The following is a 14,319-nucleotide window of genomic DNA, read 5'->3' as shown; positions in this document are numbered from 1 at the left end:
TAAAGACATCAGCAGAGATAGTTTGCATGAGCAAAACCACCCTCCTGCACTGCCTGCACCATCTTATTGCTGGATATTTTCAGGTTGTGATGGTACTTGGAGTAAACCATGGGTGTGGGCTGCACAGTCCTGCAATTGATATCTTCAGGAAAAGCCCCATTCAATAGTGAGGACTGCAACCACCTGGGCTGGGCTGGAAAATACAGGAATAAATTCACTGCTGGTTGCCTTCTCAGAGGCAGGGCATGGTGCCACCAGATGTCCACCTCTGCAGCAACTCAGGGCTCCACCACTTCATTTGTAAGGCACAACTCTGGCTGAACTGCCAAAGCTGGTGATGTTATAATATACTGCTGGGCCATGTGGGCCAAGACATCCTTAAAGTATAATAAGACTTTTTACAGCATACAGTCTATAAAAAATTTATTAGTTCATTTGTTTGCTATAAAATATGTATAAGGAGTTGTTGCTCTCGTTGGGAATAATGCTCTGTGTCACTGGAGAGCCCTTTGTGTTCTGGCAAGAGCTCCTGCATATACTGAAGAGAAAGGGCAAAAGCACAAAGGTCTGTTTGTCTAGAAAAATAACAAGCTGGAAATTGATTTTGTACTTTTCAGTAATATTTAGTGCCTGAAATTGGCTGCAGGGAAAAGGAACAAAAGGCCTCAATGCTTGCATCTACTGCACTGGGGGGAAGGATATGCCCAGGTGAGACAGCAGCAGTCTGAAAATTTAGAGCCTGAAATAAAATTGTAATTTTCCTCTTCATCAGCAACAGTGTAGGCCCTAAGAGGAAAAAAAAACAACACAGCAAAATTAAACTGTATAACTGTCTCTTCTTTCTCTCCAAAATGAACTGTGCAGATTCAGTCTCCCCAGAAAAGAAATGTGATTTTAGTACTTATTGTAGCTTGGAGCATTTTTTCTATCAATCCAATTTAAAGTTTCAAGGACATATATTCAATTTTTACATCCCTCTCACTATTTGAACACAGGAGCCAAGTTCTTCTCAGGAACTTTTGATTATTATTTTAGGTGAATCGTGGTCTTCCCTACCACCCCAGACAAGGGCATGGAGTCTCAATTCCGCTCTGAACCCTCTTCCAGTTGTGGAGACCATGGATAACCCAGCCCACAGATAAGTGCAGATATCTGGATAGTCATTATTCTAGTTTTTTAGTAGGGTGGAGTCTTTAATTTTATTTACTTCCCCTCCCATCTCTTCTAGAGGACACCCAAGTTTTATGGTTCTCATTTTGCAGAGGGAGATGAGACAAGAAGGTGTGATTCATCTCAGCTAATGCTCAACATCTGCTGCTCCTGCAGCTGCACTGGTTGAGCAGCCAGTGGAGAGAAATGGGAAATCAGTGCAATCCCCAAGCCCTCTCTGCCTGAGCTGTCCCACATTTTATGTGGAGCTGATCTAAGGGAGAACCTGTTCCTTCCATAGAACAAAATCTGTACCAGCAGGTCCTTGACCACTGCATTTACAAACATCCCCATCAGAGCAAAAGGGAAGGGACACCTTGTCTGAGCCCTGTCAGCAAGGGTGAACAAATCCTGGGTTTTGCAATGGATTTCCACATTTCAGTAAAGACATTTTTGCTTTGGTTTGAATCATCTGAGACTGATATTTGTCCAGCAGCCTTGTTCATGCTCCAGCTTCCCATGTCTGCTTCCTGGAGGCAGGAATCCCAAACATGAGGTGTGACTCTACAATATGAATTCCTGCAGTGTGGCCATGGTGACAAAGCCACAGCACAAAGAGCAGACAGGGATTTACTACAGGCCAAGGGACAGGCAGCAGCCCAGCCATGGTCCCTGGGCATAGACAGTGCCTCAAATACAGACTGGACTTGTCTGAGTTTTCCCATTATTTATTTGTTTCTGGCTCATGCAAGGGCCAATGATGATTTCTGCACTTCAGGGAGATATCATCCCTCAATTTGCCACCTGAGATGCAAATATGAAAAATAAGCTAGGTGATGATCCATTTCTGACCATCTGCAGATGAAACTCTTGAGATCCAGTGGTTTTCACCAAGATAAAAAATGCCTGTCAGTCATTAAATGTTATAGTACTACTTTTCACCCTTCAATCCCTTCCCTTCACTTTCTTTTTTTCATAGAAGAGCATGGCATTGGAGAAAACTTGACAAAAATGTTCAGAATGAAAGATATTTTAAAAGGACAAATGATCAGTATTGTACATTTCACCCCAAATATGTTTTCCCATCATCAATTTTGCTTTGGGTTTTTTTTTTTGGATTTTTTTTCTTGTGGGTTTTTTGTTTGTTTGTTTGGGTTTTTTTGTGGTTTTTTTTTGGGGGGGGTGTTTGTGTTGTTGTTGTTTTTTTTTTTAATTTGCTTTGTTTTGTTTTTACTGAAAAATATACAATTTCCAGGGAACAAATTCTGTGGAAAATTTCTTCTTTCAGTTTTGAAAGAAAAAGGCGATGGCATATCTCCACTTTCTTCTCAGCTTTATTAATTGTACTAAATCACTTTGCTCCAGATAAAAAGAACACGAAATGCCACTCTGCCCATACATCATCTGCACTGAGCACACTGAAATGCTTCAGATTGGATGTGTCTGCTGGAAGATCCTTATCACCAGCTTCCCCTGCCTTCTTGAGACTCCCTTCTGTAACTGAATGTACAGTACATCCCTCTGCCTATTTTAATAACATTTTATCACACTAATCTTCTCATTTCAGAAAACATATGCATAATGAAAATACACCCCTGTTGCTCTGGCAGCACTACTTCTATCATCCCTAGAGATGGCAATTGCCATGGTTTTGATGAAATATACAGACACTAATTAATTATGATGTATTTTGCATCATTTTGCAATATTGATTGCAACTAAATAAATTATGGCCACCCATAACCATATAGAACAAATTTATAAACAGCACTTGGATCCTGCAGTCAGAAGTTATTGCTGTAATTAAAACCTTCCTGAGTCTCTCTGTTTACAGAGAATGCTACCAAAAGAGAAATTATCTTGTTCAGGAGCCACCATTCTGTTCCTGTGATGGGGATACTGTGATCCTGAATTCCCACTTGCTGTACACAGGTCTGAAGTTGTATTTTTGAAAGGCAAATACCCATTTGGTTTGGCCACAGGTCATGCATCTTTTGCATAAATGTGTTTGGATTATTTCAAAGTTATTCAGTGTAAACCTATTCCAATATAATGTTCTATAAAATACATGTAAAAAGACAAGTAAATGGGGAAAAAAAAGCAGATTTACACAAAATGAAACTTTGATAGCAGCACAGAAAGGTCCAGTGTTAAAAACTGTGAAATTATCTTGAAAAAACTCCAAGGGAACTGAGGCCAGCATTGAAGGGTGAGAAAGCACCTACCTCATTCTCTGATCATCTGGGGGAGTCATTTCCAGGTCATGAGTGGGTCCATTCAGACCAATCACGTGCAAAGAAATAGTTGGATTTTCCATTCCAGCCTGGATTTTAGAAAAGAATAAATTACCATACAATATACAACAGAATGGTTTTGATTTATTGTATCCCCCTGGATTATGAAAAGCATTCCCATTGAACAGGATATGGATTGGACTGCTGTGGTCTTTCACAGGGAGGCTGCAAATCTAGGGATGTGGCACAGAGGTGTGGAGAGGTTGGCAGGCACCAAAAAAGGGCAATTTTACTCAGCACACTTCTAACCTTAGTAAAAAAATCCTACTTTTCGTGGCCACTAGAAATTTTGCTATTTCCTGCACCTTTTGACAAAAGATTGTCTGATAGGATGATGGCTGATATAGTGAAATACTGATTCATTTTGTGCTGTAGGAAAGGGCATCTCCTGCTGAACTATTGATTTCCACAAAACCTGCATATTTGTGGGTATCTCTCCTGCTAAATTATGCTTCAATTTGAACCAGCGTGTGAGGTCTTAGGCAACCAGTGCTTAAAGCAAGAAACCCAGAAGGAATCAGTGCAGCAAACCCCCCTGTGCTGCTTTAGAGCAGGAAATTACAGTAATACCAGCAGCAGTGAGTCTGTGCTGCTGGAGAGCTGTGTCAGTGCTGTGCACTCCCTGCAGGTCTGCAGTCAAAGGGAGATTGGCTCTTAGGCTTTTTCTGTCTTTCAGGCACAGCAAACCTCTAAAACCAATGCCTCCTCTGACATTAGACCATCCTGGATATTCTAAGGAAGCCCAAATACTAAACTTTCCTTCTGTACAAAAGAGAATCTATGTCAATATAGAATATATGGATGTATGTGTCTGTCTGTCTATCTATCTATCTATCTATCATCTATATCTATATCTATATCTATCTATCCATCTATCTATCTATCTATTTATCTATCTATCATCTATATCTATATCTATCTATCCATCTATCTATCTATCTATCTATCTATCTATCTATCTATCTATCATCTATATCTATCAATATCTCTATCATCTATATCTATCTATCTATCTATCTATCTATCTATCTATCTATCTATCTATCTATCTATCCATCATCTATATCTAGCAATCTCTCTATCATCTATATCTATATCTATCTATCTATCTATCTATCTAGCTATCTATCTATCTATCTATCTATCTATCATCTATATCTATCAATATCTCTATCATCTATATCTATCTATCTATCTATCTATCTATCTATCATCTATATCTATCAATATCTCTATCATCTATATCTATCTATCTATCTATCTATCTATCTATCTATCTATCTATCTATCATCTATATCTATCAATCTCTCTATCATCTATATCTATATCTATCTATCTATCTATCTATCTATCTATCTATCTATCTATCTATCTATCTATCTATCTATCATCTATATCCATCCATCCATCCATCCATCTAAAATCTAAATATAGAAACATGTCTAAATATAGAAACACATCCAAACATGGAAATAAAGAAATTCCAAGCCCTCAGACACCAACAACCCCATCCTGGAGACAAACCCACAGCTAACATCCAACTTCCACCTGTTCCAGCATGGAAGCACAATTGCTTTTGTGCGTGTAAAAAGCACGGAATTTTAACTTTTATTTTCATTGTATACAGAGTTACTGATTCTCATAGAACCAGAAAAGTGCAATATTACAAATGCAGCTAAAGAATGTGCTAAATGCACATTTGCTGAGGAACAGCTGGTCTGTTTATTTTCATTCCTTATGAGTGTGCATTATTAGTCTCCTGTCTGAGCCTACTGGAAATAAAAAATCATTTATTTCTGATAGAGCAGCAGGACTGTTTTTTTTTTATTTTCTCTTACCTTTGGATAATGGTAAGTTTTAACAGTAGGGTAAAGGATGCCTGTATATATTGGGATCTCCATGGTGGGGACTCTGGAGGCATTAATTGTTGCATATGCCAACCTGGTGCCATCAGGAGACCACCAATGAGCAATGTGAGTCTTCAAGATCTCCTCTAATTAAAAAAAAAAAAAAAAAGAGAGAGAGAACAGAAAAGAAAAGGCTATTAGAGGTAAATTACTAGTTAGCAATAAATGAAAGAATGCAGATATGAAAATCCCAGTCTAATCACAGCACAGGGAGGATGCCACAGGAATATCAATCAAAAATACTCATCAAATTATGCCATATACACAAATGAGCACAATTGATAACAATTACTCTGTATTTATAGGTTATTAGGCTTAATTACCTTTGCTGAAGAAACATCAAATTATTCATATTAGTACACAGACTCATGACAGCATAAAAGGCACTGCTGCTCCTGCCATGTGTCCTGCACATGATTAGGGTGCACAACATCAGACTAGACACACATCAATCAATTAAAACAATGTTTGTACAAGTGATTCAGCAACAATTTAAATATTCCTAAATTCTGTTGCCACTTGGAAATAAATAAATATAAAAACTCTTTGTAATCAATGAAAGGCTGGAACTTCAAAACAAAGTACCAGGCCATAGTCTGTGCCTTGGATACCATCTTGACTTTTACCCCTATTTAATTTTTTAAATCACTTTTGCAAGGCAATTTGCCATAAGTAGCCAGGATTAGAGACTGACCCTTTATACCACTGAAATTCGGTATTTTTGAGATTTCAGTAATATAATTACCAATGAAAAGGTGCTCAGAAAAATGCCAATGCAAACATGTCAGAGTTCAAGTATGTAAGGAGAAAACAATATTGCCATCATGTGAAATTATTTTTAATACTGGCAGAACCTAGTTCTTATTAAATTCAAATTCAAATTTAAATAACTGCTAATTTCTAATACTTTTCATATAATTGAATGTCCTTCATTGTAAAGATGAGTTCATCTTACAGATCTGCAGAAAAGCTATAAAATTCACTCTTGGTCCAAAGTGTCTCCAGTTACTGACATTTGGAAGACATTAACTTGGCTTTTTAAACCTCCCATTTTGTGAAAGACAATAATGTAATACATTTTCATTAAGAGGCTTAATATCATGTGAGTCATTCCTATTTAAACCACCAGAAGGGCTTGCATATGCTGTAGAGATTGATGGGCAGGAAGATGGGCCCCATTACTTTAATGTGAGAATAAAAATTAGAGAGGCTACAGAGTGTTTCTAAGCCTTCACCATGAAGTTCTGCTGCACAGGTCCAAGCAGCTCCAATATCTGCTGCCATCACTGGTTATTGGAAAAAGGGATGAGGATTTTCTCAGTTCAGACCCACCAGGTTTGTACAGCACCCTCTGACGACCCCCCAGTCCAACCAGGACATCCCTCTGGTCTGAAGAGTAAAAGCCCACCAGAAAATGTTTAATTAAAAAAAAAAAATTAAAAATTGGATGAGCAGTCCTTGGTGAACAGACAATTATATTCATCACAGGGTAAATAAACACTTTTGTAAGTAAGACTTGCATATGGCTTGGAATAAAACTCAAGGTAACATCAGAAAGGGTGCAAGGGGAAATTCATCCTCTATACACATGGTTTTCAGAAATAACAAATTAATTAATCAGTTCTTAATGGCAGCATGGAAGTGGGGTTTTGAAAGATATTTAGGAAGTTAGAAATGTTCAATGGGAAAGCACATCTGGCAAATTTGCTTTGCTGCATTGTCCCACCTGTTATATGTACATTTAAAAGATTCTGCTTTTGACTTTTATATTGGTTACCCATTAAGGAGATAATGAAGAGCATAAAGGAAAAGGAGTAAAGATGGATGGCACATGAATCATTGACATTTTAACATTAATTAGGAATGACTTTATTCAGCAAACATTTTCTCCAGGATCTCAGACTTAATGAAGCAGTTCTGCTGAAGGTCACACACCCAGAAAGGTTTTAGTGCAGGTTTTGTGGTCCTCTGTTAATGAGATTTAATTGAGTGAACCTCTGCCTTGAAACAAAGCCAGGACCTTGCTGCTATTAGAGAGAACAGTTAGTTTTAGCAAACCAGAGAACATTCTCTTGGACTACAGAATGGATTAGTACCAGAAAGTTCTTTCAGCTGAAAGAAAAAATGATTTGCAGAAAATTTGCTTTTGTAGACAATTTATTCATTGTGTTTGTATTTAGCACATCCTCTTCATTCAAAACTGCTGAGTTTTTCTAAAGTTAATTCAGATCCTGCCTCGTGTGTGAAAAAACAGATTCTCCTTATACACTAAAGCCCCTTTACATATTTGGATCATGACCTCCTGACTAAGAGCATGAAGTGACAATTGATCAACACTTTTGCCCTCTTCCCCAGAGCCTGCAGTCACTGAGTGCCTCATGATGTCAGGATGCTGTGAGTGAGCTGCTGAGGTTCCTCACAGTCAGATCCTGCTGGCTTTGTGCTCTTTCTTTCTCCACAGTTTTGCTTGCCAGCCCCTACAGGGCATGCAAACTTGAAAAATAGTGAGAATAAAGTGTGTGGCTGCCTTAGCTGAACGAGGGCTGTTCAGACCTGCTGGCTGGCTTCAAGCACAGGGTTTGAGACAAGTTATTCCATCTCAGCACATTTAGTAATGAATCACTCTGAAACAGCTGGATGACCCTGCTCTTGAGTAGTGACTCTTCAGTGGCAACAGGCATTAGCCAGTGATGTGTTTGTGCTCAGGGAATGTTACAGGATGTGTATTTTAATCCTTTTTTCTAGTTGAGTATGGCCCAATTGAATGATCATTTCAAAGCTGTGTGAAACCAAGAGTCTTCTAAATTACCAGACCCTCAGGAAGAGAATTTGAAGTCCTAGGTCAGTATATTCAGTGACAACTGGGTATATATCCCTCTTAGAGACTTCAATATCATTGAAGGAGAAAAGCAGCTGGAGGAAATGACAGAGGTGTGATGAGAGGGATGCTCCCTGAGCTCAATTCAAGGTTGCTGCATTTGTGCATTTTGTGGGTGTTGTCTTTGGGATCAAGACTTGAGCAATCCCCAGGGTGAGCCAGGCTGCCCAAAGTGGAATGCCATATTTTCTGAAGGGTGTGTGTCCTGGTAGAACCTCTCCCGCTCACCATCAGGAGCAGAAGTCCCTGGTGGTGGTTCTCAGCTGCCAAGTAACAAGCCATGGTTAATAAGGGATTGGATGTAGCATTTGGCTATGATACCACGTGGGTAATCCCTGGAAAGAATGAACAGTGGATCAGAAGTTGGGTGGACATTTCTAGTAGGTCTGTCATCACAAATTAGCCCAGCATGTGTAAAGTTAGGAAGCCACCAGATTGTTTCAAACTGCAATTTAATTCCAGCTGCACTTGCAAGAGAAGTGAAATGGGGCTTTCATCTCACTTCAGGTTACAAACTTCTCAAGGAATCACAGCAAATGAATTTGTAAGAGATCCCAGAAGTCCTCTGGCTCATTCCTCCATGGATAATATCCACCCCAATCTTCTAAGGACCTTCACAAGTGGATTTTGCTATTCCTTTTGATACTCGTATAGCAACTTTAGCCATAGAACTCAAACATTTATAATTATCATGTCTGCCTCTGTCTAAGCACAGAACAGTTCAGTGAAGTGCATGCAGACCTCTGAATTCCTTGATGGACTCAATCCAGGGAAAAGCACCAGACCTTAATCTTATACCAGCTCTGTGGCAACCTGCAGGTTCTGGGCACAAAAGCAGTTATGTGCCACATTTGTAAATCCACAGAGATGGTTTTAATGTTCTGAACCATAATCTGCCACTGGGGCATTTCTAAAGATGTTTCCATGACAAATCCTCTGCCCAGGCTTGCAGAGCTCTAGACTGACAGAGTTCCTCTCTGCCAATAAACACATGCATGTAAATGCCATGGCCATGTAGGTTTCTTCATGCTTTTCTAAAATCCAGCTGGTTCTGCAGCTTTTGTCCATCCTGAGGCATACTTGTGAATTTTGCCTTTCTGCTGAAGGTGGCAAAGTTCTGGCTTGTTGTTTGGAAAAGATGAAGCCTTCACCAGCAACTGACTGAAAAATCCATTTGTAGCTAAGGGGTTACTTCCAATGATATCAGGAGAAAAAACTGAGGAAAATTATAATTTACAAGTAAAAAATCCCACCTTTTCCTGGGCCTTCTTGTTAGAAGACACAAATAACCTGTAATTTTTAGGTGTGAGTTAACAAAAAGAGAGACTTGCACAAGAAGACAAAGATGCTTGGCCAGGCCAATCCTCTGGCAGTCTAACCTGTACCATTGGCAGTCTTTTCCGTTACTAAAAATAAAATAAATTAAAAAATCAAAGACATCAGCAATTTAAGGTTCAAAACTCTCAGGGCCAGTGCTATTTATTGCTGATTTGGTAAATTACAGCAATTCCAGGGAGCATAACCAATGGTTCTATTTGTGTGATGTATTGTAGCTGATGCTCAGCTTATGAAGTATTTGGTGTGCTGAAGACATTTTGCTGTTTTATTAAAACTGTTAACAAAAAGGAATTTCAAGCAAAATGAAATTAAAGCCTGATATAAAGGCCATGGTTTATGTTGGGAAAGAAAGCTCAAAAGAAATTGTCAGTAGGATGCATCAAAAGAACATGAGAGGAAGAGAGATCAGAGAACAGCAAGAGGGTCTAGGAAAGGAGAAAACAAAGAGTACTGAGATAGTGAAACCCCAAGGGTTCTCATAGAAATATCAAATAAATACAAATGCTTATTTGACAGCTGCCATCTGTTTTAAAATCAATTACTAGATCATCTCAAAGCACCCACCACATGTCCAAATCGATTACTATTGTAGAGTGTGAAAGCAAGTATTTTTAGCCAGTTAGGGAAAACTCATTGTTCATATTCTCCCTTAATGACATGTGTTTCAGGGATGGTTGTGGAAAATGACCTTTTATTCTATACAACCAAATTTTTCTCTCAGTTGCTGTAGTGTAGGTCTCCACTGACTTACATTAAATCATTGTAATAGATATAAAATGGGTGTAAAAAAGTAGTTATGTGTATGCAAATAGTATAAAACTGTTTTAGACTACCATACCCAATCTACACTTTCCTGCATTGACATTATTTTGTGCTGATGTCAGCACGGCTGCACTGCTCCACTATTGATTTCAGAGCAATTAATCCTCTTTCACAGTTGTCTAATTGAGCCAGGTAGAAAAAAATCTGCAATTTTGCAGGGTTGCTGGACAATTCAACAACCTTTTGTGGAAAACATCAAAATTTATGTGGCTGAGGTCAAACTATGGGCTCAGCCCAATTCCACAGTTCCTGACCCTGAGATTAGCTTAGCTGGTCAGAGCGTGGTGCTGATCACACCAAGGGTGTGGGTTTGATCCCTGTGCAGGCCATCCTGAACTCAATGATCCTTCTGGGTCCCTTCCAACTCAGAATATTCTGTGAATCTGTGTGCAAACAACAACCCTTCTCAAGCTGCTCGTGGTCTTGTCCAAGAGATCCTTAAGAAAAATGAGCTGCAATGCTCCCAGAGATCCTTAGGAAAAACAGGCTGCAATGCTCACCCCTGTGACCCTTTATTCCTGCCCAGGACACACAGTCTCCTCTGCCACTGACAGCCAACAAGCTTAGGAAGCATAAACTATTTCTTGCTTTTATGGCATTCTTGAGGATGTGCTTCAGGGAGCACTTGATAAACACCAAACCCTTGATCCAAAATCTCATGGTGGAGGGTGAGCAGCTCCCGTGGGATTTTGCAGCCTTGAGAGGTTGGCAGCCCCTCTTCTCGGGGAAAGCAGCTCAGCCAGGGGCTCAAATGGAATGGAAGCACTACATCTCCTCAAGAACAGGGAAGGTGAGGGCTGCAAGTGCCATTAGCTCCTCAGTCACCTGGTTTAATTGCTTGAACACAGGTTGTTTTCTGCTCAGAATGTCATGCTGAGGCAGCAGGAGAGGGTTTGGCCACTGCTTTTGCCTCCCTGTTGCCAGATGCTGAGGGCCAGCAGAGAGGTTCATTTCAGCAGGGTGGTTCACACTGGGCACTGGGGAAAACCTCTCCTTGTGTTTTCTCTGTGGTCAGCAGGATCATGTCTTGCCTCCCCATCTCTAATGTGGGCCCAGAGCTGCTGTGCAGCCTGAGCCCAGCCCAGGCTTGGCAAACAGGCAAACCCCACTAAATATGGGCACAAATGGGCTATGGGCCACCTGCACTGCTGTGAGCTGGAGGTGGCTCTGGGTGACAGCACCACAGGCTGCTGGAAGCAGACAAGTCACTGTGGGATGCTCGCTGGTACCTGGCCAGGATCCCTGAGGGAATACACAGGAATGAAGAGCAGTGTCCAGCAAAGCCAGAGTGGGCACAACAGAGGCAAATCTGCCAGGGAGCCTGGCCAAATCCTGGCCACTCCAACCTGGTCTCCTCATCCACAGTCCCAACTACCAGCAGTAAACACCAATGTTTCTCTAGGGCAAGCTTCAGGACACCCATCCCCAAGAAGCAGGATGAGATCATGTTAGCATGGGACCAAGCTCCTGACAGACAGAAGAGATTTTCTGAGGCTATTAAATTCACCCTGTATTGAAACTGTTATTTTAATGTGGTTTGCTTGGTTTGGTTTTGGTTTTGTTTGTTTGCTTTTCCCCCTGACCCATTGATTCTTCTAATTTTCTTGTGTTTCCAACACTAAAGGATTCCGTGCTTGCCATATGAGTCAGGGCATTAGGAATGTTGTTTATAAGGTTATTGGCAAGTAGCTGCCAGAGCTTCTTGACTGTTTGATTTGCTTGGGGGCTTCAAAAGCTGAATTTATTGAACACCTGCCTGATCCTATCTTCAGGTACACCTCTACAGCCCCTGCAGAATACACACAGGAGGCCAAGCTCAGACTGTAATAACTAAGAAATCATGAATGTTTAAAATCTCCCTCCATCATGCAAATGCATTTGTTGGAAAAAAAGCCCAAATCAACCACCTAACAAAACAGATACACACAGGTATGAGATGTCATCTGAGACATACAAGTGGATTCTTACAAATAAAAGAAGAATTCTGCTATTTGAAAATAGTCAGTGTCTCCTCCAGGCCACCTTCACACTGTGACACAGTGTGCTGAGTGCACCCAGCTCTGCAAATCCCATTTGAGGGGCAAAAAGCCATGGAGAGGAGCTGTCCTCCAGGTTTCACATGGATCCTGGGTGCCCAGCAGGAGCAATGACCAACTCCTCAGGAGGTTTGGCACCTCTCCAGAGCCATCACAGCAGGCAGGCAGGGTTCCCAGGTGTCATGCACAAAACCATACTGTCCAATTGGCACATCAGTATTTTGGGGCCTGATTTTTAATAAAATATTTTAATAAAATATTGTTTCAAAGAAACACACCAGAAAAATGTTGAATTGCCTCCACATCCTCCCTCTCCTCTTTTTAGAATTTTCTTTCTTTGTGCTTCTGAGTTTTTGTCACCTGTACCCCATCCTTAGGAATCCTTAACTGTCAAAAGCATTGATGATTAATGCTCACAACTGCTCCTAACAATTAGTAAGTGTCCTTTGGTTGGGTGAGTCATTCTCAGTGTCAGTAACAACCTTTGGTGACAAGACTGACGTGCAGCTGCTGGCAGGGCCTTGATCTGTCAGGGTGCTCAGATGTAATAATGAAAATGGGGTTTGAATTATGGAAACAGAAATATTAGCCATCCTACCCTCAGCTATTCCTATTTCCTGCACTCCCTCCAAAGAGCAAATGCATCTAGGAAGCCCATCTGCAGTGGGAAACTGCTGTCTGCCACTAATGTACTATAAGAATGTGTTTTTCCATCACCTGGCACAAAATTTAAACCCACAGCCTGTTGTCAGCTCTTCATGAAAGCCTGTTAGTAAAGGCAGTAGAAACATTTCCTGGCAGAAGTCTTCTGAGCAATTTGCAGTGCAGGTCACTGATGTGAGAATGAACGCTCTCTGCAAGGTCCTGTTTTACCTTCTCAGCTGCTAAGGACCCAGAGCAGACAGAATTCACATGGCCCAAATGAAGTAGGGTTCCTTACAGACAAATCCTTTTCTTCTTTACCCCTCTGGAGCCCCTGAACAGGTTGCTATGGCTGGAAATGCAATTTGCTTATCTGTGCAATGCAGTGAGACAAATCAGGGCTTTCATTATATGCTGAATATTTCTCTATTCAGACATGCTCAAGCAGCTTCAACTTCACCTTGCCTTTAAATTAAAAGTTACAGGTTCTGTCTAACAAATCTGTGGGGTTTATGATAGGAGGAAGATGGACAGCCAGCCTTGGCACTGGGGATCCATTTCAATAGCTACAGATGTATCAAGAAAGTTAGTAATCACAAAACCCTCGGAATCAAAAATTCATTAGACGATTGCAATAGTTCAAGAACACAAGTGCCCAAAAGCAATCTCTTTTAATGTTTCATAAAGAAATATGAGAGATAAGAAGAGTGAACAGCCTGACATTGCTATTAAAGAACTTGATTCTTCAACCCCATGGATTTTTATCAGCACTTGCACAAGCTGTCTTTCATGTGAATTGCTTGCATGATTTATTCACCCTGAGCAGCACCTGCTTTTCACCTAGTCTGAGTGCTAATAAATGGCAGTTAATATTGCAAAATACAGCCCTGCTTTTTGAAAGGGGAACTGGAGCACATTGACTGAATTTAGTCTAGCTCCTAATTCCTTACCCAGTTTAAACAGCTGAAGTCATTGAACTGCCATTAAAAAACCACTCAGGGTATATATTGCCCTGTTATGGCAATATTCCCAGAGGTTTCAGCTTGAACAGTGACTCAGGACCTGGCTAACTGAGAGATTTAGCTCAATAATGACTCAGAGGGTGAATCTGATTTTACAGGACTGAATAATCAGAGGAACTACTGAGATCAATAGAATCACCAAGGAATAATAAAAAAAGAGAGCTGGATAAAACCAGAATTCAAATTAGCTTACAGCAATATTTCAGAAAAAATGTTCTTATCAAATAAGA

At 40.4% G+C, this 14,319-nt stretch overlaps 1 protein-coding gene across 2 annotated transcripts in view; it reads right to left on the bottom strand.

The window, feature by feature from the left end:
• Nucleotides 1–14,319, bottom strand: part of DPP6 (dipeptidyl peptidase like 6) — a 405,874-nt gene that overhangs the window by 49,889 nt on the left and 341,666 nt on the right. For both annotated transcript variants that reach the window (XM_050971416.1, XM_009085802.4), the window contains exons 9-10: nt 5,283–5,437; nt 3,375–3,472 (exon numbers count right to left, since the gene is read on the bottom strand). In XM_050971416.1, coding sequence (XP_050827373.1) covers nt 3,375–3,472; nt 5,283–5,437 — 253 coding nt within the window. The remainder of the gene's footprint in view (nt 1–3,374; nt 3,473–5,282; nt 5,438–14,319) is intronic.

This window comes from Serinus canaria, chromosome 2, assembly GCF_022539315.1.
Source record: "Serinus canaria isolate serCan28SL12 chromosome 2, serCan2020, whole genome shotgun sequence".
NCBI classification, from domain to species: domain Eukaryota; kingdom Metazoa; phylum Chordata; class Aves; order Passeriformes; family Fringillidae; genus Serinus; species Serinus canaria.
The sequence above is the reverse complement of the archived record's forward strand: the minus strand, read 5'-3'. Positions and strand labels throughout refer to the sequence as shown.